Raw genomic sequence first — 27,385 nt, 5'->3', positions numbered from 1 at the left:
TGTTCTTTCTATGAAGTATTTCAGTTGAATCTCACCCGCTGTTTTTGCAGAAATTCACCTCACATGTCAAAGCTATGTGTAGGCCTACTTCAGTTTCCACAGCAACCATTCCCTGTTAGTCCGGCGATGCTGTGAGCAGTCAGCGGGCAGTCAGTAATCTTCGTCATTCCACAAACACGTACGTCATTGCTTTAAGAGCCGATGAACATACCGTTTTGGATCCCCGATACATTGCCTCCTGTAGTCGCAGCAGCAGTGAGCGAAATCCGGACTGTTGCGACAACCCGCCAGCCTTAGAGCATCGTGAGCACATCTCATCGTGAAGTATTGCAACGCGAAGCGATATGAAATGGAACTATTACGAACAATCAGTATTAGGGAGGGCGTATGGAAGACATCAGGGTTATTGAAGGTATTCTAGGAAATAACAGTATACACCTTCACGTGAGGAACATACGGACGGAATTGACAACAGATGTCACGAGAGGCGGACCCGTTGGCGGGACGTATGCTGTTATCTGTGGGAAAGCAGTAATAACAGAAAATGTCTGTCGGAAGAGCACAGTGACTTCGAATATGGACTAGTCACAGGATGCCACCAGAGTAGCAAATCCATCAGGCACATTTCAACCCTTCCTGAAGCTGTGCCCAGATCGATACCCTGGTGATGTAATTGTGAAGTGGAAACGCGGAGGAACAACCACAGCTAAAAAAAGAAGACCAGACCTACCCCATGTGCTGCAGGAAGGGACCATGGAGAATCGCTGAGAGTGGTTGTCAAAAATCGCATGAAATCAATGGAAGGAATCACTCGTGAGTTCCAGTGTGCCACCAGCAGTCCTGCTCGCACCATGATTGTCCTAGGGAGTTAGAAGAACGAGATACGAGGTGTGTTTTTCAAGTAAGTACCGTTTTGAAATTAAAAAAAGACGTGCTAAGATATCTCAATAATTTTATTTTTACATGAAAGCCTGTACCTTAATCTACTTTTATACATAATTTCCGTCAATGCTGAGGCACTTATAACGTTGTACCAGTTTTTGAATACACTCCTCATAGTAGTCTGCCGCCTGACGTGTTAACCACTGCATCACCATTGAAGACTCTGACCGCCTAGGTGTTTCTTCAAGTGGAGGAACAGATAGTAGTCACTGGGGCTGTACGGAGGATGATCCAGAGTTTCCCATCGAAAAGATGTGATGAGATCTTTGGTCTGATTCACCAAATGCGGACGGGCATTGTCTTGCAGCAAAACGATGCCCTTGCTCAACTTCCATGGACTGTTGCTTTGATTTTGGTGTGACGTAGGCCACCCATGTTTCATCGCCCGTAACAATTTGGCTTAAGAAATCATCACTGTCTTTGTGGTACTGCTCAAAGAACGTCAATGCACTGTCTAAACGTTTGGTTTTGTGCACATCCGTCAACATTTTCGGTACCCAACTTGCGCACAATTTTCGGTAGTTCAAGTGCTCGGTCACAATGCCATACAAAACACTACAACAAACATTAGGAAAGTCATCCCGCAAGGAGGAAATCGTAAAGCGTCTGTTTTCTTTCACTTTATTGTCCACTTCCTGCACCAAACTTTCATTGACGATCGAAGGACGCCCACTCCGTTGTTCATCATGCACATTTGTGCGGCCATCTTTAAATGCTCTCACCCACTTTCTTACCATTCCATCACTCATAATGTTTTCTCCGTAAATTGCACAGATCTCACGATGAATATCGATCGCTTTTAGGCCTTTAGCACTAAGAAATCTTATAACAACCCTTACTTCACAGTCGGCGGGACTCACGATTATCGGAGGCAACTTAAATACTCAGTACACAACGTAAACAAGGAAGAATCAGACTGTTATGGCGGCAGTGCGTAGATTAAGGTACAGGCTTTCATATAAAAATAAAATTATTGAGATATCTTAGCACGTCTTTTTTTTAATTTCAAAACGGTACTTACTTAAAGAACACGCGTCGTACAATGGTCGATCCTGATAGGCCACACGTTTCTCTAGTCAGTGTTAGCGACACTTGAGGTGGTGTAAAGAGAGACAACAATGGACCTTGGGTGACGGAAAGTGATTTGGAGTGATGAAAAATGCTATAACCTATGGCAATGCGCTGGAAGGGTTTGTCTTTGGCGAATGCGTGGAGAACGTTACCTGCTATCATGTATGTTGCCAACAGTGGGATATAGAGGAGATGGAGTACGGTATTGGGGTGTTTTTCATGGTTAGGGTGTGGTCCCTTGACTGCGCTTAAGGAAATGCTAAATGCGGAATGATACAAACACATTTTACAGAACTGTGTACTGCGTACAGAAGATGAACAATTCGGAGATGATGGTAGAATGTATCCGCATGGCAGTGCACCCTGTTACAAGCAGCATCTGTGAGGCAACAGCTTGTGAACAGTAACATTTCTGGAATGAATTGGCCTGCCAAGCGTCCCTAACTGCAATTAATGGAAGAGCTTTGGGATGATTTAGTAAGTCGACTTCGCTCCATATTTCAGCGTCCAACGTCAGTACTTACCCCGGTTTCTTTTGTTCAGGAAGAACGGACTGTCATTCCCCCACGGACATCCAGACGCCCCACCAGAGATCAAGCTATCATAGAGGCGAAGAAGGAACACCCCTCTTATTAATGTCCACTAACAGATGATGATGATGAATGGTTTGTGGGGCGCTCAACTGCGTGGTTATCAGCGCCCATACAAATTCCCAACCTTTGCTCAGTCCAATCTCGCCACTTTCAAGGATGATGATGAAATGATGAGGACAACACAAACACCCAGTCATCGTCCACTAACAGATGTCCGGATACTTTTGATCAGATAGTGTAGCTATAAAGGAAGTAGTCTAGAAGACGCCAGTGTGACCATTTCTGGAATACTGTACCAGCGTTTGATGCCGTTATCAGGCATGTATGACAATAGACACGGAACGAATTCAGAGATGCGCTGCTAGCACCATAGCAAGACTGTATAGCATGTATGAAAGTGTAATAAATATTGTCGGGGAACGTAAATCACAATCCTTGGCAGTAGGTGTCCTGAACCCTGTTGGATAGATTTGGAGAACCTGTATTTCATGAAGACTCTGCGACATTCTTAAATCTCGCGTAGGGGTCACAACGATAAGATAAAACAGATTAAGAAATTTGCAGAGCCGTATACACATTTCCCCTCGCTCGATACTGGAGTGTAAGAGGGCAGAAAACGGCTGAAAGCGGTATGGAGTTTCCTCCGCCATAAACTGTGCAGTGGCTTCGTAAGTAAAGCCGAAGGCGTCACATCAAGGAGATATAATAAAATGGAAGGTGACGCGTTGAAGTCCCTTCGACGAAGGTATCAATAGAGGCGAAAATCAGGATGATGATCTGAATAATGAAACGCGAGCGTTTATTTATTAATTAGTTCGAAAATCATCTCCCAGTGATGTAGGATTCGTCATGATAAGACAATGAAAACAAATAGCTCAAAACATACATACATAATACATACAGAACACGTAAACATGCTTCTATGAGGATATGACATGTAGTCGACCGTAGCCCTGATGAAGGGATCACCCCGGTATTTCCTGAAGGTTATTCAGGAAAACCACGAAAAATGTAAATCAGAGTGGCGGGATACAGCTAATCACATCCTCCCGAAAATGTGGTCAGTTTCTTAATAACTGCACTGTTTCATTCGGTTCCGTATTTGTCTTCATTGGGTTCCCCCTCGGTTGTTATGGATTAAACTTATGTGCTGGGTTATAGACACTGAATCATCAAAGACGTTTACTGACGGAAAGCACCAAGCTGAAAGTAAAGACATATGGAACGTTATCTCAAACCGCATCGCTGTGTAACACTGCCGGGGAAAACAGCAGCAATAAAGCAAATCAAAACAAGTATGGCACTTTATTGCGATACGGAGCTATCTCAGAGATAACGTAAGCCATTTATTGGTGGTTTATAAATCTAAGTGCAGCGAAAAGTTCCTCTTACGGAGACAGCGCGTTGGAGATAATACGAGCATAACAGCGCAAACCATGAAGGTCGGAAAACAGCTTCAGTCAGTACCGCGTTGAGACTGCGTGTAATACCTGATACAGCAGTACCAAAACAGGAGGAGATGAAGCTGATTTAGTATGAAGAAGCTGTAACAGAGCCAGTACGTTTCTAGGGGATACATCGGCTCTGATGATACAGTCCAGTTTTACCCTGTTCTCGCTGTGTACAGCTCTTAGTTGAAGTTTCCTTTAGTACAAATCAGTCACCATCACATGAACCTTATTGGTCATAGGTACACTGTTTAGAACAGATAATGGATCAGTAATAAGTTTCAATTTATAGTTTCTGTAAATATAGTTTCATTGGTAGATTTAGTTCATATAATTTATAGTCTACACAGGAAATTTATGAACAGAACAAGAATTGTTGACGGTAGAATTCATCTGCGTAGTGCGGTTCATCCACTGAACCAACAGATTTTGTGGGTACTTTCTGAATAAAGTAACCTAAAACCAATTTGTGGCTGGTTGTACACAATCAATATTTTATTTTACATGACAGCCACTGTCTCCAACCATGTCTCTATATGACAAAACTGCAAACAGATTTTGTTCAGGTCCGAAATAGGAAGAGCTTTGGTAACAGCTGGAATAAAGTCCATTCTGACTATCAGTCACCCACTGCTTTGAAATGAAATAATGCAATTTCTTCACGACGTAGTGAATCTTTAGAGGTTGGTCGAAGCGTCTGCTTATGTTTTATGTCTGATTCTGAACAAAAACAATTATTTTTTATTTATGTACCACATCGTTTTTCTTGTAATTCAACAGAAATTTAGCTTACATCACAGAACAGAAGCTACAAATTCTTACTAACCATTATTCTGGTTATACACAAGTAGAAAATTATGTATCTCTATAGACATGTCTTACAAAATATGCATGAGAGACTGCTAGACCAAAGTGAAAGGCAACTATTCAGAGCGCTGTGCACGTACTGACCATGAGAATATTGAACCCTTAAATATTTTATTTCATTTGGTTAACCAGTCCTCTGTGGTTTCCAGCTTCGTACTGGGTTAGTAAATACTGCGCATATTTCAGGACAGTACTGAGGAACATAACTGATGCAGTTATCTGGAATTTAAGCTACGTCATTTTGTGAGCCTGTGGATCGCTGTATAGTTCTTCGGAAGGCCTGTCAAGATTGTTCGAAGTGAGATTATCAACGATGTGACGATAGTTCGTGTATTGGTACAATGACAGTTCAGATTAGGATGACACTCATTTCTGAAGTTTCACTTTATCTTTGTGTAACCCCTCCTCCTTTCTCTGTCAACAGTTTGGTTCCGTTTCACCAAAAAACTGAGTGTTGTATAATTTGGGCTCTATAATGTAAGAAGAATGAGTGCCCTACATTAAAAAAACGACAATACACATAAAACTATTTTTTACGATTAACTTTTATTATTACTTTTTATTATGATATTGTACGGAAAGTAGCTAGCCAATGAAGAACTACATTGTTTTCAACTTCTTATTAATATTATTGTATTAATTTCAGTAGCAAAGTAATACGTACAACGTTTGTGAGGCCAGTCTGACGATAAAACATTTTCTCTCAAACTTCTTTCGTTGAGAAAATCACGTTCTATGCCCTGTAAACCTATAGCAATGATCAGATACAACCGAAGCACTTAGTAACTCTGTACTCATTTTTTTGTGAAATACTTATAGCAGTCCTCCGTGATCTTCGCACCTCTCTCATCCGTAAACTGCATTCAGTTTAAGAGCTACGTATAGAGCAAGAAGAAATCTTAATTTTCATGGCACTGAAAATTATCTGTACCAACAATTATTCCACTAATTGTCGTAAAAATACTATTATTTTATTAGGAACAATCAGACTGTTCATAACTTCTGGGATTTGATCAATTTCTGCTCGAATCCTTTTATTATAAAGGACGATCAAAAAGTTTCCGCTTGGAGGCCACACTAACCCCTCCCCTTCAAGTCAGCGTTTATGTGCCCTCATAGGAGTCGGGCTGAGTTGCATATACGCTGCAGCAACATCCTTAAACGGAAACTTTCTGATCGCCACTTATTATTTCGTCTGGTAGTTGTGCATTGCGATTCAGTGCATTCACCATTTGTATTTTTGATTCAGGAGAGTGTTTAGGTTTCAGCGATGCCCAAGGTGACAAAACGTGGCACAGGTACCATAAATAATAAATTCAGTTTCTGTGTAGCCACATGAGAGATGTCATCGTCTGTAACTACATAAAGTTTTGAAATAATACTGAAATATGGTACTTTGACTTCTGTAGGAGCACAAAGTCATGCTTCGACATACACACTGCTAAGGAATACACTTATACAAAAACATGGTGACCTACGGGAAAAGGACGATTTTCTGTTCGGAAGTACATCGCTGTCAGTGGTGGGAAGGAGTCAGAGCATACATTATTTACCTTTGGACTGTCCGCCGTCTTTATAGCAGGGGAACAGCAGTCAAGAGGGCACTGTGTGGTCGCAAACGACACCTTTGTCCTACATGGCATCTGTCGTACAACACGGCAACTGTTTCGGCGGCATTTTAATCACACATCTCGAGGTCACAGTAACATCCTGCGATGAAGTACAGTTTTTAGAAGATCATGTGACATTCTATAGAAGATACTGCCAGTATCTGACAAAAGAGCGAGGACACCTGGAAAACATACCAACTGTGAGAGAGACAATCATCAAGAATCCTACACGATCCGTACGTCAACACGCAGCACACTTAACAGACTAACCGTGAAAGCGTCAGAAAAAAATTTATGTTCGGATTTAAAATTCCACTTGTATAAAGTGCTAGTAGTTCAGCAAATTAAACATTGATACCTCTAAGAGCGGTAAGACTTCACTGAGGGTATCCAAATGAGCTTTGACGACAACTCAATGCAAATGTGTTTATGAGCTATGAGGCGCATTTTCGCTTAAACAGATCTGTTAAGAAACACGACTATCGATTCTGGGCACTTAAACAGCTTTGCGGAGTTCATTGAAGACCTCTCAGTGTGACTCTGTGGTGTATCGTAACCGCTGTTGGTGTAGTCGGTTTTGATTTTTAGGAGGAATGCATAACAGTGACACTGATTTTCCGACTTAATACACAGGCACGCCAGTCGGGGACCATATAGCGCTGAGGGCTGTGTTAAGACGTCAGCCAATTGTAAGCTGACCGACCCCTCTCCAGGACGACAACGCGAGACCAGCGGTCCCTATATAAAGAAGATATAAACGCCGCGCCTGACTGGTCGGGCCCAGTTCTACAGCAGCTTCAAGATTTGCAACTTTAATAGAAGCATCAACTTGCTTGCCATGTCTCTGTAACACGGAATTGGGAATTGTTACAATAAGGAGAATTCTTATTTTGTCCGTCGCTCTTTGCTTGCCACACATCTGTGTAACACAAAGTTAAGTATTTTAATTGCTCATTTTGTAATAAAACTCATTAATACGATTTGTCTGAATGTTGTCTAGCGATCAGAGAAAGTAGGTTTCCTAGGCACCCCATATTCGAAGACTAAGAGGGATTTAACGGTTTCCAACTGAAGAAAGTTGCCAATATTTGTCTATTTGTTGTTGAACTGCAGTATTTATTGCACTTACAGATGCATCAGCCATTGAAGTGAAATAGACTTGTATAACAGGGTGTGCTGTAAGTGCAGACTCACTGATAGCAGTCTTCCCGTTGTTAAAAAAAATGGTTAAAATGGCTCTAGCACTATGAAACTTAACATCTGAGGTCATCAGTCCCCTAGAACTTAGAACTACTTAAACGTAACTAACCTAAGAACATCACACACATCCATGTCCGAGGCTGGATTCGAACCTGCGACCGTAGCAGCCGCGTGGTTCCGGACTGAAGCGCCTAGAACCACTCGGCCACAGCGGCTGGTTCTCGTTAAATGCGGTTTCTGCTTCGCTGGTCCTGCGAGATTCTTGATTTGGTTCTGCCGAATCTCGTAAGAAGTCATTTAGTGGAGCAGCCAGCAATGTGTGGTTGTACATGAAGGAGCGATAAAGATTAGGAAGACCGGGAAATCTTCACAAGTCACGGATTGTCACAGGGTGTGGAAAATTAATGATGGCTTTCGCTCTCTCCTGCAGCGGCATTACTGAGATGAGCCAGGAATTAACTTTTGACACTCCAGACACGAACTTTGACGGGTTGATGAGTAAACCGTGTGAATGGAGGCGAGTAAAGACGTATTGTAGATGTTCCAGATATTTCGTATCGGACCTGGACAACATTAAAACATCATTAGCACAAAGCAGAAGCTGAGATCACCCGTGACTTCGTCCATAAAATACTAGAAATGAATTCGCAGTTGCGAATATGGACGACCATCATTTGTATAATGGTATGACGACAATGTGCCGGACCGAGACTAACCAGGATTTCCCGCTTATCGCTGCAGTCACCGCAGTGCCTGTTCCTTTGGACATGCGGTGCATCGTAATTCGGAACAACACAGACACTGCAATATCGTATCAACCATAAAACATTGGACGTCTGGGCAGCACTGCATAATTCAAGAAGCATTCTCCTAATCTCAGAACAGGTCGGGTGGAACACGGACGGTTATCTTAGGTACGTTTGCCAGGGGAATGATGATTTTGTACAAGGCACGTGGAAGTAATTTGTGGCCGGCCGGTGTGACCAAGCAGTTCTAGGCGCTACAGTTTGGAACCGCACGACCGCTACGGTCGCAGGTTCGAATCCTGCCTCGGGCATGGATGTGTGTGATGTCCTTAGGTTAGTTAGGTTTAACTAGATCTAAGTTCTAGGGGACTGATGACCTCACAAGTTAAGTCCCGTAGTGCTCAGAGCCATTTGAACCAAGCCAATAATTTGTGGAGAAAGCGTGTTTACTGTGGAAACTAGATGAGAAATCTTTAAAGTGCAGAACAGTATACCGACCGGGTATTGATCTGGCGTCAAGTTGCCGGTAATCACCATATGCGAGCCAGCCAATGGTCTTCTTTGCAACTACACGGGGAGGCGTGATCCGGCCGCTGTTCGATGAACGACAGACCCTTTGGGCAAGCACAAAAGTAAATTCTTGTTTCGTCATCTTCAGTTCTTCGGGTGGTAACCAACGTGATCGAGGGTCATGGCGTTGTTAAAACATAATTCATTGTTGGAAGCTGTATAGCTGCTAGCAAAGGTAACTTAAATAGTGATCTCCGGGAACTGTTTAACCGGGTTCCCGGGTTCGATTCCCGGCGGGGTCAGGGATTTTCTCTGCCTCGTGATGGCTGGGTGTTGTGTGATGTCCTTAGGTTAGTTAGGTTTAAGTAGTTCTAAGTTCTAGGGGACTGATGACCATCGATGTTAAGTCCCATAGTGCTCAGAGCCATTCTTTTGAACTGTTTAAGGAGTTATAAGTATGGAGAATCACTTGTGATCAAGCGTGCGGCTGTGTTGTGCACAGAGCGTACACGCGCACGGCTAGCGAAGTTAGTGGTTGTATGAAGGCGGCGGTGGAGAATGTCCGATAGAAGGCCGTAAAATGATAATGAGTCTGCTCCAAAGATATGGTATACCACGTCTGCGACAGTGAATTGCCACACAAAGTCACGATAGAAGCCTGAGTTCAACGTAAAGGTCACACGACCATATGTCTTAATTGTGGAACCAAAGGCAGCAGTCGACGACTGCAGTCTGGGAAGCCTGCCGTCGTTACTCCAAGCATATTTCCCGTCCCACAAATGTGTGCCATTTTCGAATTTCATAGCCAAATGTTCAGTGGTACCAACATAGCTTCTCATCTGAAGGTGAGCTGCGTTATTGACGACTAGAATTTTGCGTTTGAAGAGCGGCGACTTGTCGGTCGGCTCCGCGATTTGTACTTGTAACGAGGCCAGGAAATGGTCTGATGGACATGTGGACGGATGCATCTCGGCAATACGGTCCGCTGTTTGTCCGAGGGCATCGACATCGCCGGCGCATAAGGTAAGTATTTTTTGTGCATTAGGAGGTAGGAGAGGTAGCCAAATATCTCGTGGAGTATCTTCTTTAGCAGGATTGGTGGCCAGGGTCCGTAAGCGATTTAGCAATTGTGAAGGGTGTGATCAACTAACGCTTCTACCAATCAACTTTTCTTATCGTTTGCCTCCAGACTGAGACAGCCGACTGATTAAAGCATTTTTAATAACAGCTTACTGAAGAGCGCTCGGCGGTGGAGCCAAAATATCCTCAACTATTGAGGACACGCCCTCGTTGATGGTGGTGGTGACTGGTTTGTGGAGCGCTTAACTGCGCTGTCATCAGCAGCCGTACAGAGTCCCAATTTTTACACATTCCAAATTTTACACAATCCGATTCTCTACACAGACCAGTGGAGCCACTGTCACGAATGATGATGATGATGATGATGATGATGATGATGATGATGAAATGATGAGGACAACACAAACACCCAGTCCCCGGGCAGAGAAAATCCCCAACCCGGCTGGGAATCGAACCCGGGACTCCGTGATCTGCGGACAGCCACGCCCTCGTTGAGCGCCGCAACGCCGTAACTATATTTCTTTCGTCGGTACGTGGGCTAACACAAACTAGCTTTCGTGTTATGTGAACCGTATGACAGGATTTTCTTGCCAGAATGGTGATGGTTTAACTGTTACATGTTTCGCGAAAGTATCTGTAGGCACGTCGACATTCGATGTCGGATTCTGTATTGCATATAATTGGGCTTCAATGGGAGGAAGATGCGCGGAGCAGTTGATGCTGTTATTTCATATTTAGTTTGCGATTTGTTAGGATCTTCTGTATTAAGATAATCATGGTTTCAGTTGGCTTCTTATAATTCTGCGAAACAATCGACACGCAGTTGATTCTATTTCGAAGTAACAATTATGTCCGCAGTTATAAGATCTCTACGACGACACACTAAATAGTTCTCAGATTCAGTATCTTTTAGGAGCTATCTTTTATCAGTAAGCTGCGTTCAATTTAGGCTCAGTGGGTTTTAATCCACAAATTACTTTCATGTAAAAAGAGTAGTTCGCTAATACTATCCATGGTTGGCTAAAATTGAAAAAACACGAAAGAAACGAATAAAAATATTGGTGCAGGCAACAGTAATACGTAGGTTGGCACTCACATAGTGGCAACACTGTTGTGGACTATGCAATGGAATCTACTACTGTCGCCGATGGCACACGCTGTTGACAACCTATCTTACCCCCGAGCAAATGGACACGCCCATCCAACGTCACCGGCATGCGCACAATCGAGGGAAACATAGTTAATTGTGAGCGATCAGTCTAACGTAACGCTGTCACTATGTTTTCGAAACAGGAACAACGGAGTTGGATGAAGATTGACTGTGCCAGAGGTCGTACAGCACGACAGTGTCACCGAGCTCTTTAAGAGGCGTGCGGGGAATCGGCATTGCCGTACAGAAGATTGGCACATTGGGTAAAAGCCTTCAACGAAGGTCGACAAACTGTGGCCGACATGCATCAGGCAGGTCGTCCTAGCGTCTCTGAAGTAGTAGTTCATGCTGTTGCCGGGTTAGTGGACAGTGATCGACGCCATACGATTCGTGAGCTCGCCCACGAAACCGGATTAGCGCATACTGCTGTGCTTCGCACCCTGAAGGAATTTCTGGGCCTGCGAAAAATTGCATCACGATGGGTTCCGCATTACTTGACGGAAATGCAGAAATGAATGCGTTACGATACTGCTCAGACGCACTTTGAGCGCTATGAGCGCGAAGAAGAGGCTGTCTTACGCCGTATCGTAACACTAGATGAGACATGGGGAACATCGTATGAGGCAAAACTGAAACGCCAATCCAACGAATGGCGTCGTCGTCGTTTTACGCTTCTCATAACAACACGCAACGATCGAGACATTAATAATTTTACTAATTCTGCTACGTCAATAAATACTAACAGTTATTTACCAGCTTCCATTCTTATCCAATTCACAAACCTGCTGGCGTAGACGGTTACAGTAGCGATAACGATGGTGCTACTTACAGCTGCACCCGTTACCGACCTACACATCTGAAATGGGATCTGCATCACAATACTTTTGAGGTGGCCGCATAACCAGAAACAGCACAGGTTGAGACCCGGTGAACGAGCAGGTCATGCAACTGGACCCTCGTCCGATCCATCGACCAAGCAAGACACGATTGAGATGCGTCCATAGCGAAGTGGGTTGGAACACCAACACGTAGCAGCCATGTAACCCGACGAATCATCAATGACAATTCTTCCAGCAGGGGAGACAAAGTCACCCGCAAGAAACACCGATAGTTCCAGCCCGTTGGGCGACGTGGAAGGAAGACTGGTCCTAAAACACGGTCGCAAATTATCCCGTCCCACACATTCAAGCTGTACCGATGGTGATGATTCGCTGTCACCATACCATGGGGGTTTTGTGTACAGTCTCATACACGACTGTTTTGAAAGTTGACGATACCAGCCCGCGTAAAGATGGCCTTATCAGTGAATATGATCAAATCCCGGAATCCTGGTCGCCTGGTGAAGGAACCAGTGGCAAAACTGCCCATCTGTCGCTAGTAAGCCCTGCTCACGCTGTAAGTGTTAAGGCTAGCTGGCACGCTATCTCAGCGTGTTCGGTCAGAGAACTGGCTGGTCTCTCTAATAAAATAACTGATTGAATGGATTAACAACGAACTTCAAAGTATGTCATGTGACGTCCGCTACGACCAAATACAACGAACATCAACGAACAAAACGCAAAAGAATTAAAAAGAGGGTGGAGGAGCCGACAGAGGTTCAGGGCACTCTCTTGTTCTCGAGGTGGGAATCTGCCCCCAAAGGCGGAAAAATCAGCAATGATTAACGGCATAAGGATGCAGAAATCAATGGAAACCATTGCATTAACGACACACGTGTGGCTAGTAACTGAAAAAGTGCCATGATGATCTCTCCTTTACCAGAAGATTCCGAAATAGTACCCAAGTCGTATGTCCGGGAGGAGACTGTCAAGGGGGAGGTGACCACGAGAAAAAGATTCAATAACCAACAAAAGTATAACGTTTTAAAAGTCGGAGCATGGAATGTTAGATGCTTGAACGTGGTAGGGAAGCTAGAAAATCTGGAAAGGGAAATCGAAGGCTCAATGTATGTCAGTGAAGTGAAATGGAAAAAAAGACAATGATTTCTCGCCTGATGACTATAGGGTAATAGCTACAGCAGCAGAAAATGGCATAACGGGGGTAGCATTCGTAATGTATAGGGAGGTGACGCAGAGAATGAGTTACTGTGAACATTTCATTGATAGGGCTGTTCTTATCAGAATCGACAGCAAACCAACACCGACAACGATAGTTCAGGTATACATGCTGACGTCGCAAGCTGAAGATGAAGAAAAAAAAAGTGTGAGAATATTGAAAGGTTAATACAGCGTGTAAAGGGAGATGCAAACAGAAATGTCATGGAGGACTGCAATGCAGTTGTAGGGGAAGAAGCAGAAGGAACGGTTACAGGAGAATATGGGATTGGGACAAGGAATGAGAGAGGAGAAAGACTAATTGAGCTCTGTAATAAATTTCAGCTAGTAATAGCGAATATTCTGTTCAACAATCACAAAAGGAGGAAATGTACTTGGAAAAGACAAGGTGATACGGGAAGATTCAGTTAGATTACATCATGGTCAGACATAGATTCCGAAATCAGATACTGGATTGTAAGGCGTACCCAGGAGCAGACGTAGATTCAGACCACAATGTAATAGTGATGGAGAGTAGGCTGCAGTTTAAGACGTTAGTCAGGGAGAATCAATACCAAAAGAAGTGGGATACACGAGTACTAAGGAATAAAGAGGTATGCTTGAAGTTCTGTAAGGCTATAGATACAGCAATAAGGAATAGCTCAGTAAGCAGTACCGTTGAAGAGGATTGGACAACTCTAAAAAGGCCAATCATCGAAGCTGGATACAAAAACCTAGGTGCAAAGAAGGTAACTGCGAAGAAACCATGGGTAATTGAAGAAATACTTCAGTTGATCGATGAAAGAAGGAAGTACAAAAATGTTCAGGTAATTGAGAAACACAGAAACACAAGTCGCCGAGGATTGAAATAAATAGGGAGTGCAGGGAAACTAAGACGAAATGGCTGCAAGAAAAATATGAATAAGTCGTAAAAGAAATGATTGACGGAAGGACTGACTCAGCATATAAGAAAGTCAAACTAATCTTCGGTGTAATTGAAAGCAGGGGTGGTAACACTAAGAGTGCAACGGGAATCCCGCTGTTAAATGCAGAGGAGAGAGCGGATAGACGGAAAGAGTGGTACAGTGAAGGTCTATATGAGGGGGAACATTTGTTCATGTGATACAAGGAGGAACAGGAGTCGATTTAGAAGAGATAGGGGATCCAGTATTAGAATCAGAATTTAAGAGAGCTTTGGAGGGCTCAAGATAAAGAAGGCAGAAGGGGTAGATAACATTCCTTCATAATTTCTAGAATCATTGGGGAAAGTGGCAACAAAACGACTATTCATGTTGGTGTGCAGAATGTTTGTGTCTGGTGACATACCATCTGATTATCGGCGAAGTATCAGCCACACAGACCGCAAGAGCTGACAAGTTCGAGAATTATCGCACAAACAGCGCAACAGCTCATGTATCCAAGTTACTGACAAGAATTATATACCCCAGAATGGAAAAAAAAAATTGGGAACATGTTAGATGACGATCAGTTTGGCTTTAGGAAAGGTATAAGCATCAAAGAGTCACTTCTGATGTTGCAGTTAATAACGAAAGCAAGACTAAAGAAAAATCAAGATTCGTTCATACCATTTACCATCCTGGAAAAAGCGTTCGACAATGTAAAACGATGCAAGATGTTGCAAATTTGGAGAAAAATAGGGGTAAGCTATAGGGAGACATAGGTAATACACAATATATACGGGAGCCAAGAGGGAATAATATGAGTGAACGACCAAGAACGAAGTTCTCGGATTAAAAAGGGTGTAAACAGGGATGTAGTCTTTCTCCCCTATTGTTCAATTTGTACATCGAAGAAGCACTGATGGAAATAAAATAGAGATTCAGGAGTGGAATTAAAATTCAAGGTTAAAGCGTATCAATGATAAAATTCGCTGATGGCATCGCTATCCTGAGTGAAAGTGAAGAAGAATTACATGATTTGCTGGATGGAATGAGCAGTCTAATGAGTACAGAATATGGACTGAGAGCGAATCGAAGAAAGACAGAAGTAGTGAGAATCAGCAGAAATGAGAACAGCGAGAAACTTGACATCAGGATTGATGGTTACGAAGTACATGAAATAAAGCAATTCTGCTATCTAGGCAGCAAAATAACCAGTGACGGATGGAGCAAGAAAGAAAAGCAGACTGGTAAAGGGCATTCATGGCCAAGAAAAGTCGACTAGTATCAAACATAGGCCTTAATTTGAGAAAGACATTTCTGAGAATATACGTTTTGAGCACAGCATTGCATGGCAGTGAAACGTGGGCTGTGAGAAAGCCGGCGTAGACGAGAATCGAAGCATTTGAGATGTGGTACTACAAACCAATGTTGAAAATTAGATGGACTGGTAAGGTACGTAATGAGTAAGTTCTGCGCAGAATCGGAGAGGAAAGGAGTATGTGGGAAACACTGACAAGGAAAAGGATGATAGGACATTTGTTAAGACATGAGCGAATGACATCCATAGAACTAGAGGGTGCTGTAGTGGGCAAAAACTGTAGAGGAAGACAGAGGTTGAAATACATCCAGGAAATAACTGCGAACCGAGGTCAACAGGCTGTCGATTCGAATATGGAACCACTGTGTACAACGGTGTATCACATACACTACAATGTGAGTCAGCAGGAGAAGTGAATGGGAGGAGAGAGAGCACTAGGGCATGACGTGCGAGGAACGGTGTCATCGTCTAGAAAGAAAACATGCATACTTTAACTGTGGCTGCATAGCACAGCGCGTATTAGACCGCTGTGTCTTTAACAATCTATGATTAAATAAACGGTCTCTAGCATGGATACCATATATTCCCAGACATAGGATCATTAGACCTTTTTTGTTCGGTATCCTCTAATAGATAAATCCCTAGAGCTTGTATGCGCTAAGGCTGAAGCATACATGGCAATTTAGACTCATATTTTTACACGGTTATGACTTGTTGCTATGGAGCAGAATGAGGGGTACATCGTGTCCACTTCACACTTTGTCCTTTGCTTTTAATCTCTTACTAAATTAATGTTTTATCTTGTATATCTGTTGTAAGTTCTGACTATGGTTATCATATAGTTGAAATCGGTAATTCTGTTCCAAAAATTTGCGATGAAACAGTTAAGCACCACTACCCCAAGTATATGCTGCTGACATACGAGATTCACCTTTCAGTATGGCTCACATGGCTGCAGATGACAAGATGTTCGCTAAGTAAAAAAGACGGCTACAGAAAAAGAAGAGCACAGAAAATATGTCGCAAACAGCGCCAATAATTGCTTAAAACATGCTGTAACGTACAATAAATAAGGTAGTATGAAAGTATCAATAGAAAACTATATTTCAAAAGACGAATTGTAAAAATGTAATAATGTTTTACTGTGTTTTTACAACCATGCCATTTTCTGCATATTTTAGATTAAAAAACCCCACTGATGATGGTGATATTTATCGCCGAAACTAGTTTGGGATAATAAAGAAATAAACGAATAACAAGGTGTTTCGCATCAAGGCGGACTCAATTTCTGATATTACTGTTTTTCTATGCAAACACGGACCAAATGGAACAGTTCCAAGATAATGTTATTGTTAAGCATAATATGTACATTATATGATCGTTCTCCAGATGGTCATTTTATGGCAAATTCTATTCAAATGCATCCAATGTGATTGATGTCCTGCCGCTCAGAACAGATCACTTGCTCGAAATGGTTTTTCTTTTGTTTTCTGTTCTTTACTTTGTTTCAGAACGAAAATTTATTTGGAGATGTCTAAATAAATGGGACACACCGTGTAATTATTACTAAACGGAGAGGTATTAGATAGAAAGGAGATGGATGGCTTGGGGAAAGAGCAGAAGGTGATAGAGGGGGAGGGGAGGGGGAGAGAAAGCTGATGCAGTAAACAGGACTTATATAAGCTGCAACTCGTGACTGTGGGAGGTGATTTAATGAGGCGTGTACTGTAAGATGGCGAGAACTATGCCCCTTACATGAAGTCATTAAAGATCAACTAACTCACGTTGAGCGAACAGTAGGGCTGAACAAAAATGACTGACAAGGCACAATGCATCTTGTAGAGGGTATAGTATGGACGTATTGGAACAATTAATGCTGGGTGGTCGTTTTAAAGTAATTCACAAGACATGAAAACTTTGTGGAAACGCGGCAACTTACTGGAGGCTAGTTTATCCCAGGGAAGTATTCGAGTTGACCATGGCCGGCTGGGGAGTGGCGAAGGGAAGCGACAATAGGCAGCTTAGGGTGGCTCAAGCTCTGAGAAAGCAGTAATGGGGCGCAGCCTCCAGCTGCCGTAAGGTGAGTGACGGTGAGTGGGTGGTTGACCCCATGCTGGTGTACCAGGAAGTAGACGGAGAACTTGTATGGCTGTTGATAAATGTCCGTCGTCCTGTTTTCAGTGAAACATGCCAGACAGTCACGCAAAGCTACGGTGGAGCAGTCAACAGAGGCCAAAATATGCGTGTTCGTGACTATAGCAACTTCACACTGAATTCATGGTACACAGAGATTGAACTAAATCAGGTGAAGATCGACAATGAAATACGCCGGCCTCTGATGGGAACGTAGGACCAAGGAATTTTAAGTACTCTCCTGGGAGTCCGGAAAAATTGGTGTTTTGTGCAGACGCTAACCTTGATGGGTGGCCTGGGAGGAGCTAAATAGCAGAAGTTGAGAGGAAGGGACATTTTGTGGGAATTTGTTCACTTCCCAGAGCAGGCAATGGTCGGCGCTGGGAAGTGACGCATAATTAACTCTAGTTGCATTGCAATTGGCGTAAGTGATTTTGCTGGAGGGGAAACCGAGGTGAGGAGCGGACTGGGAGAAGTCTCCATAGTGGTCTTCCGTTCCCAGCTTGCCTGGAGTGCGGACGTGGCGTTCTTTACTCAGCTTGCCTGAGAAAGAGTGAGCATCTCTTGGCAAATGGAACACTTGAGCTTGGAGATAGGAAGTTTTGGTTCAGCTATGTACTGAGCAAGATAGCTAGAAGTGAATAGACAAGCGCAGGCTTGCACCACCACGAGGCCAGCCGACGTCCGCACAACGACGAAGCCCCACCACACTGAGTTCGGTGATATTGCGCCTGCTCCGGCTGAAGTTAGGCACTGATTAATCTGTTGGATCACGTCGGCATATTTTCCATGAGGGTTTCATGGGCCGTGTATTGTGGAATTCTTCTCCCACTTCGCATTATGCCTGGGCCAGTCGATAGGAATTAATTTTGATTTATCGCGCTTTACTCCATGTAAACGCAATTTATTACCAGTGCCTGTTAGGAGAGTCTTGTAATGTGATGATTGAAGGTCAGGAGTTAAAATAAATTTGTGCTAATCGACTGCATCTGTTTTCAATCAAGTAGTTGAAATCCCAAGCCACTTTCTTAATTTTATGTTCAACATTTGCATCTGGTGTTCAATAGCTGAATATAACATCAATGTGCACTCCTTTTTAATTAAAATGGATCAATTCTGAATCAATTAATGTCAACGCTGCCACCGCAGTTCAGTCAGGATTCACAGGGCCATATCACTTTTTTTACGTTATCTGATATTGCGGCAGTTTTGCACTCTCTGTTGATCTGTTAGTCAGTTAGCTGGGGTGAACATACGCCAAAACCAGCTAAGTGACGGGTGGGGTGTTACAACGAAACGATCGGACCTCTGACCTCCACGTAGCAAGGAAACAACTGATCAGCTTCGTCATTTCCACTGGTTCACAGAGACCGGAACTTAACAATCTGCCCTTCGTTGATGAACTTCGCTATTTCAGTCCCGTCTCGTCGCCTTCTGACGTCATGTGCCCACAACGCCGCGAGGCGGCGTTCAGCTTCGCGGTGGGCCGCGGTCATAGTTCCATTTATGTTTTATATTGCCTTGTACACTTGGAGAAAGCTTTTACCAATGTTGACTGGAATACTCACTTTCAAATTCTGAAGGTGGCACGGGTAAAATACAGGGAGCGAAAGGCTGTTTAGAATTTGTACAGAAAGTAGATGGCAGTTACAAGAGTCGAGGGACATGAAAGGGAAGCAGTGGTTGGGAAGGGAGCGAGACAAGGTTGTAGCCTCTCCCCGATGTTATTCAATCTGTATATTGAGCAAGCAGTGAAGGAAACAAAAGAAAATTTGGAGTAGGTATTAAAATCCATGGAGAAGAAATAAAAACTGAGGTTCGCCGATGACATTGTAATTCTCTCAGAGACAGCAAAGTACTTGGAAGAGCAGCTGAACGGAATGGACAGTGTCTTGAAAGGAGGATATAAGATGAACATCAACAAAAGCAAAACGAGGATAATGGAATGTAGTGGAATTAAATCGGGTGTTGCTGAGGGAATTAGATTAGGGAATGAGACACTTAAAGAAGTAAACGAGTTTTGCTATTTGGGGAGCACAGTAACTGATGATGGTCGAAGTAGAGAGGATATAAAAGGTAGACTGGCAATGGCAAGAAAAGCGTTTCTGAAGACGAGAAATTTGTTAACATCGAGTATAGATTTAAGTGTCAGGAAGTCATTTCTAAAAGTATTTGTATGGAGTGTAGCCATGTATGGAAGTGAAACAAGGACGATAAATAGTTTGGACACGAAGAGAATAGAACTTTCGAAATGTGGTGCTACAGAAGAATGCTTAAGATTAGATGGGTAGATCACGTAACTAATGAGGAGGTATTGAATAGAATTGGGGAGGAGTTTGTGGCACAATTTGGCAAGAAGAAGGGTCCGGTTGGTAGGACATGTTCTGAGGCATCAAGGAATCACAAATTTAGCATTGGAGGGCAGCGTGGAGGGTAAAAATCGTAGAGGGAGGCGAAGAGATCAATACACTAAACAGATTCAGAAGGATGTAGGTTGCAGTAAGTACTGGGAGATGAAGAAGCTTGCACAGGATAGAGTAGCATGGAGAGCTGCACCAAACCAGTCTCTGGACAAAAGACCACAACAACAATTGCCTCCTTAGCTGCACACCAGTACAGCCCCGATTCTTTAAGGAATTGAACTCCTACGTATAAGACAGATTAAGACGTCCAAGTCGTTTACGAATGAGTTAATGTACTGAATATTTGCCTTCAAGCACGTGGGCGAGAAAAAGTTTAGGAGAGGTTTGAAATTGTGCGTAAAGCTCGTTGCAAATTGCTAAGTCTTTATGAAACGCTAGATGAGTATAAACACGGTACTTTTTTGCGTTATCTGATATTGCGGCAGTTTTGCACACTCTGTTGATCTGTTAGTCAATTAGCTGGGGTGAACACACGCCACAACCAGATATGTGACGGGTGGGGCGTTACAGTACCTCGGAGTCGTCGTCGTTGCTGGTGAGGCTGGCCGAGAAGAAGGGCAGGACGCGGCTGAGCGCGCGGCGCGGGTCGCTGCAGTTTCTGCGAACAGGTGTGTGGCTGCGGCTGGCGCTCGGCGAGCACTCGGGCTCGGACGCCAGGCTGTCGGCATCGTCGCGGCAGCCCGAGCGGCGCGGCTGGCCGCCAGTAGCCGGCGCGCCGTCTTCGCTGATGGTGGGCAGCGGTGGCCGCGCGGCGCACTCCTCCTCCAACTCCGACACCGAGGGCAGGCTGCAGGGGTCGAACGCCAGCTCCGGGGTGGCACTGCGCCGGCCCCTGTGCCCACCCGACACCTTGCGGGCGGGGCCGCCGTCCTCGCGGGATCGATCTGGCTCCGCGTCTTTGGCCTGTCTCTGCCAGCCGCGGCTCTTGCCGTCCTTCACCGCGCACGAACCCGCGTCGGACGCACTCCACCGGGGATGGCTCCTCTCTGCGGGAACCTCGATGTCGGCGCCCTCGCTCTCTGCGCGGTAGTCCGGAACGGTACAATCCCTCGTCGGAGCCGGAGAATCTTCCCCTGATGCGTGACCACTCCACAATTCGTCCTCCATAATCCAGATGTCACTCGCTAAAGAAGAAATGTCGCTATTTATCGTGTTGAAGTTTTCGTCACTGTCGAAATACGTAGCCGTCGGAAGAGGGACGATATCTGAGCAATTTGGCGCTGTCGAGGGCACTTCCGGCGTCGCATCCCCACCAGCACTGCAGCGTACTTGAGCAGGTTCTGTGTTTCCCAAAAGCGCGATATCACTTGCCGTGTTTCCACTAGCAACCTGTCCTCTAGCATCACCGAAATATTCACCACTGCCGATGACGGCTCTATCGATCTTGTTGGCGACCGTCTTGAGATGTATTCCAGAAAGAGGTGGTGAAGCAGTTTCCATGTTTCTGCTTGTGCATGTCTGTACATGATCATCACCCTGAGCAGACGCTGTATCGAGAATGCTTCCTCGAATACGTCCAGCAACTGCAGTCGACATTCCTAGCACCTCCACAGTCAAATAATGTCGTTTCTGGTGCGCCGTATCGTCGCACAGACAGGCTTCAAAATATTCGCTTGAACCAGCGCGTTGCGGGGTACAACCTGGGCGACAGGCTCCCCTGTAATCACTTTTCGTTGAAACCTCGCCGGTAACCTGCTCTGAGAACTTCGATGCGGTGGCGACGCTTACAGCGGCGGCAGCAGCGGTGGCTGACATGACGGCACTACCGAGTGCTCCGTATTCCGTCAGATCGGCGGCAGGTGCCGGACGGGTGACAGCTGAAGCCCCCTTGAGCAGGGCGAAGCCGGCAGCAACCGCCTTCCCAGCCGGTGACTGCACTGTGGCGTCTCCCGGTTCCTCCGGAACAGCCGTCACTCGGAACCTGCCCCTAGCGCCCCCGGGTGCGCCAGAGGCGCTACCGCCGTTACCCCGCGACGAAGCCAACGTGCAGCGCGTCCTGTCGGTCGGTCGATCCTCCACTGCGCCGCTCTACACAAACATTTCAATTATAGCAGCCCCACCGCCGCCGCTGCCGCCGCCGCCGCCGCCGCCGCCGCCACCGGCTGCCTGGCTCCACCGACTTGGCTGGCACACAAGACTTCTGTCCCATACCGGCTCCCCGGCGATAAACAACGTTTCGAGTGTCGCGCCATGCGCTCTCTTCGACGCCGAAAGCGCCACTCTTTCTTTACCGTCAGTGTTCCTCGCCATCGGGCGCGACTGCTGCCGTGGTCAGGCCACCACCGACTGACCCTCTGGATCGTCTGACGCAGCAGCAACAACTGCTAAAACACCGTCCTTCATCACCACGGCAAACGACGCCCCAAAACCCGACACCATCGAATACGACTCGCGTTTTAGTGACAAACGAGCTCATTATGAAAAAAGAGAGAGTAAAAGAGCTGAATCTAGGGGCTTTCCCGCCAGCTCCTGACCGCTAAACGCCGGCTCTGGCACGGTGCCTATAGGGCCTCCCCACTTCTTTCGGTCTTCCCCTCCCTCGGGCGACGACGCTGCCAAGACGCGGCCAGATGAGCAAATAGGAGACACACTTCGAGATTAGGCTCCCACTTCGTTCTGGCGCTTTTAAAATTAGCCTCATTGGGACAAACGTTCCTCTTAATTCAGGGCCGAAATGATGGGGCGAAAGAGAGAGGATGAAAAGCACAAGGCCAACACTGATTACATCAGAAGGACCAGACCCGCCCTGCTTTACATATCGGCGCGCGGAGTGGCTTTCATTATCTGTCCCATCTGCCAGATGCCGCCTACCGAGTTATTTAGAACGCCTACGTACTGGCCGCCGCGCGCCACAAATAAACGGAGAAAAGTGCCGCGGATGACCCTCGCCGGCAGCTGTGAAGCTTATGCCCAAGTCACTCTTTCTTGCGCCATCTCACGCAGGTCTTAAAGCAGACCCTGCAACGGCCGGAGATCAACAAACACCCGTGCTCGAATTAATAATACGTCACTTAACCGTTCTAGTTATTCGGCAGAATCTCTTTACGGCAATGTTAATTTTCTTCTACTTTCGCTAAAACTAGTAATGACACATTCCGACGCAGAGACATACGATACCTTAAAGGCTGCGCCAAAAATTAAATTGAGAGCGATGTAGAATATAATCTCTGTAATGTTCATATTGGATTCTCTTTTGTTTCCTACTCCAAGAAGAAGTTAAGATACACTTTCGATTGTTCCCTTGTAGGGGATGGACGTAATTGTGTTTGTGTGTGTGTGTGTGTGTGTGTGTGTGTGCGTGCGTGCGTGCGTGCGTGCGGAAACGCAACCATCTTGTTAGTATTTATGGTTTGTGCGACGAGCAGAGCAAGTCTTATTGTCTTGTGAATAAAAAATAGTGACAAGTATCTACGTTTTACGAGAATTATTTAAAGCGACGTAGCATTGAATTCCTTGGTTTCCACGGTCTTCGTGAAGTAAACCGTTGCCGACTTAGGAAGATACACACGGTCAACAAAGATAAGAACATCGATGGCGGCTAATGAATTAATATTGTGACAGAAGGACTAATTCTATGTCTAAGGTGACAACACTGATTAAATCAACAATGATGTAGAATTCAAAAATGTAATTAATCGGAATTTTAAATTATATTACAGGCAAATTTCACGCAGCACTGAATTTGTCCGCATTCAAGCCGGTCAATACAGTCCGTAAAAAAGCCTTTCAAAAATTCTAAAGTTAAAGTTCCATATCCATAATTTTTTCTCTTTTCAAAAAAATCAATAAATTTATTTTTTTATTTATTTTGCCACAAACTACAGACGAATGCTATGAAAATTTCTTCAAGTAGGTCATGAACAGTTCTCTTCAGCATGCTTTTTTAACTGAACACGTACTCAATATGAAACTACCTTGATGTCTACGAATAATGAAAAGTGTTGCACCTGTTTTTTAATGATAGGCATAATAACTACTCTTGGAAAACAGTGAGGATAAAATAAATGGAAAACTTGATAATAATATCCCATTTCTTGTATTCTATAATGTTTTTGGTATGTCAGTGCACATTTCACAGATTAAGCATCTAGAAGGCTTCTATTGCAATACATGGACCTTCGCTGCGATATGAAGACGCCAGGGATGCCAATTTGTGAATTTTGTTGATTTACTTTGTGCTATGAGATCACACTGCCGAAGCTGCTTCATTGTGGTATCATACACGCTCCGTACAAAACAAATGAAACAATGTGGTCGATACATGTTTCTGGTGTGCTGACATCGCGGTGAAGGTCCTTAAACAGCAACAGAAACCTTGATGGAGAAGCTATAATATCGAAATGTACAACTGCGTAGTAAAAAAACCTACAGAACACAGTAGATAGATTTTCTTATGAAGTTTTCAATGCTTTCCACGCTTCTCCATTTTCATAAATCCATGAACTTAAGTTTCCTCTTAAATTTAACTCATCTTCGTTATCTTGAAACAGATTCTCATTCCTTTTCTGTCCTACTTGACTGTCTATGACATCCAAAATCGTCAACCAGTTGTCACGTGCTCCATACTGTGTTTTTACCACATTTTGTCGAATCAGCCGAATAGCCTAACACGTTTCTTAGCGAATCGTTCTACATGTGATGAAGCTTTTGTAGAGTATTTTCTTTTTAATAGTGTTTTTGAATCTGTATTTATCCGTTACGTATTTGACATTCTTCAGCAGTGACAGGTTTCAAAATGCGCCCCTCAATTTCTTTCTAATTTTCCTAGCTGCTTTTGCTTTACTTCGCCCTAAATATAATTCTTACTGACTTCTTTATCAAATTTTTACATGATAATATTTGATTCCGCTTTTTTCAATGTTGTTGCTCCCCAATACTCTGAACTGGTCATTTGTTCGTCCCTAAAACCTATTTCGTGTTCCCTGTTTTATTTATTAATTACGTTCAGAATTACCCACTCCAGTTATTAGTTCACATGTTACCTTGATTACGCGAAGTCAGTTGAACATCGTAAAAAGCTAAGCGGAATTGATTAAAATTCAAGGAGTGACTACCCTATACTAACAGATTTTATGATACGCTTAAACACTGTAAATAGCTTAGCAGTGTGTTACATTTCTGTTTCATAAGACTTTTAGGTACCACCTAATGTAGGTGACGTGTTACGCGCCCCACTGTCTGTCCTGTTTTATGCCACTGACCACAAGACGACTACGGTACCCCTTCCAAGGGTGATTTAGCCCATTGTAGTCCTACACACTACTGAATTATCCCATGTAATGTAATCAATTTATAAACCTTCACTGCTCTTACTTATTAATACATCGATGTCGCAGCTGTCTGATTTTAGTACAATAATAACAAATACTCTGTTACCGTAGTATAAACACTACCCATAGCTGTTATCTTTTGTTCGCTAGTCACATCTAAATTTGAAAACTGGAAATGTTTTAGTTTCATGGAATTAAAGTACGATCAGTTTTAAAAGTAATTACATATTTTAGTGTAGTATTTTGTACAGTCATGACAGAAGATATGTTTACTGTATTCGAGGTCTTAAAGATGCTATAACGCAACATCGAAATCGATTGCAAATAAAACTCGACCTATAAATACAACCGACAGTAGCATATCTGCAACACAAAAACTTAGCATGTCAAGTTGGTGGAAAATGAGACGAAGTGGGTAATGGGTTGTCCACTGACAGGCAAGACAGGATGCGTCAACCAGGGAGCAAAGACGTAATAAAAACGGACTTGGATTGTAGTCAGTGAAAAAATGCTCCAGTTGCAGTCCTGATAATGGTTCCTGCAACCGATAACTGCGGATTCAATTATTTGCAAAGCGTAGTGATTAGGCGTGAAGTCCTTTGGCAAACAATAATAACCATTTTGGACATTCAATAAAAATCTATAAAGCCTGTATGTGAACATTTTAAGTGTACGTCGGCGTATAGTCAGCCTTTTTAGTTTGTAATTCGGGCAAAAGTCCGTTCGCTTACTTATTGTCTATTCTCAAGATTTTCTCTACAACAATCATTAATTTTTCATCTTTTCACAGTTGACTTAAGAGTTAAAAGACTTGCGAATTCATAGAAAATAAAAACAGACAGCATCATTGTGTCGCATCCATTCCTTCAACTTCACATTAAAAAGAACATAAAAACGCTTTGTTTCTGTTGCCTAGCAACACAGAGCTCTTGAGCCACCCCTTGAACCAAGCAGAACGTAATTCGCAATCGTTCGACTACTTCATGATTTAAGAGTACGGAAACTGCAGTAAGCGTTTTACGACTCTTCGTGTTAGCAGAGCACCACCGTCCACTGTGACCACAATGAACCCGAGTCGTTCTAGTAGTACTTCAACGGAGAGTTCTAATGAAAATTATTGTAAGTTATCAGGATGACGATTCACTGAAGGCGATTGTAGCAAAAATAAATCGCACTACCGATACGTCAAATTACCTCGCAGATCAACAACGTTAGTGCGAAGGGAGTTTTATTTAGAAGGAGTAATCCTTGACTTTGTTCCCTACAACAACTTCGCAATACGTACGTCAGATGGTCGAAGAAGCATTCGCGTCGTTTTGTTAACCTCTTCCCGTCAAATGAAAGTGGGTGTGTGAAGTATCATGGTATCTGGTCAGTGCCAATATTCTTCCCTAAACAGCGGTTACAGTCTAGATATCTTGGGCTTTTAGGTGATGAGATGCGGCCCCAGATGCAGGCGATGTTCTGAAAGGAAAATACAGTCTTCTAAGATGACATCTGCCTGACGCATCTTACTGCATCTGTTTAGATCAATGTAAGGATGACCTTCAACTCTTAAATACTGCAGTCATTCACCTTCATTGAAAATAATAACTGTGGGTTGTTGGTTTCAGGGCAATAGCTGGTCACATACATATTCCTTCAACATCGTTGAAGGAGACAAAGGCTGCAGTGGGTAACGAGTGGTGAAAGATTCCTGTGATAACGATTATACGAACGAGGGCAAGGAAAAAAAAACAGACAATAATAAGAATCCCTTTTCTATGGCGTAGAACACTGGCCATACAGCTTCTGGAGATAAATTCATCTACGTCTTCTTTGGTGCAAGGTCGTCTTAGGGTTGATTATCGAATTCACAGAACTGACGAGCTCCTCGCAGTTTCCGAGTAGCGTCCTCACCATCGTTATCTCAGATGCTAATGTAGAAGGCGACGAGTAAACCTTAAACAATCCAGAGCTGATGGAGCAGGTGGTCATACGACTAGAGCATAGCCTACCACGAAACGCGAAGATATCGTGTACTGCCCTCTGAACAACTGTTAATAAATAAAAATAAAACGTCACATTAATGCCACAAAAAGGAACAGCC

General features: G+C 43.9%; 1 protein-coding gene across 1 annotated transcript in view; it reads right to left on the bottom strand.

Annotated features, from left to right (window-relative positions):
* Positions 1 to 22,218, bottom strand: part of LOC124551097 — a 108,745-nt gene extending 86,527 nt beyond the window's left edge. The window contains exons 1-2 of the mRNA XM_047126070.1: positions 22,087 to 22,218; positions 20,540 to 22,054 (exon numbers count right to left, since the gene is read on the bottom strand). Of these exons, the coding sequence (XP_046982026.1) occupies positions 20,540 to 22,054; positions 22,087 to 22,218 (1,647 nt within the window). The remainder of the gene's footprint in view (positions 1 to 20,539; positions 22,055 to 22,086) is intronic.
* Positions 22,219 to 27,385: the final 5,167 nt, after the last annotated feature.

Source organism: Schistocerca americana, chromosome 1 (assembly GCF_021461395.2).
Source record: "Schistocerca americana isolate TAMUIC-IGC-003095 chromosome 1, iqSchAmer2.1, whole genome shotgun sequence".
Classification (NCBI taxonomy): domain Eukaryota; kingdom Metazoa; phylum Arthropoda; class Insecta; order Orthoptera; family Acrididae; genus Schistocerca; species Schistocerca americana.
The sequence above is the reverse complement of the archived record's forward strand: the minus strand, read 5'-3'. Positions and strand labels throughout refer to the sequence as shown.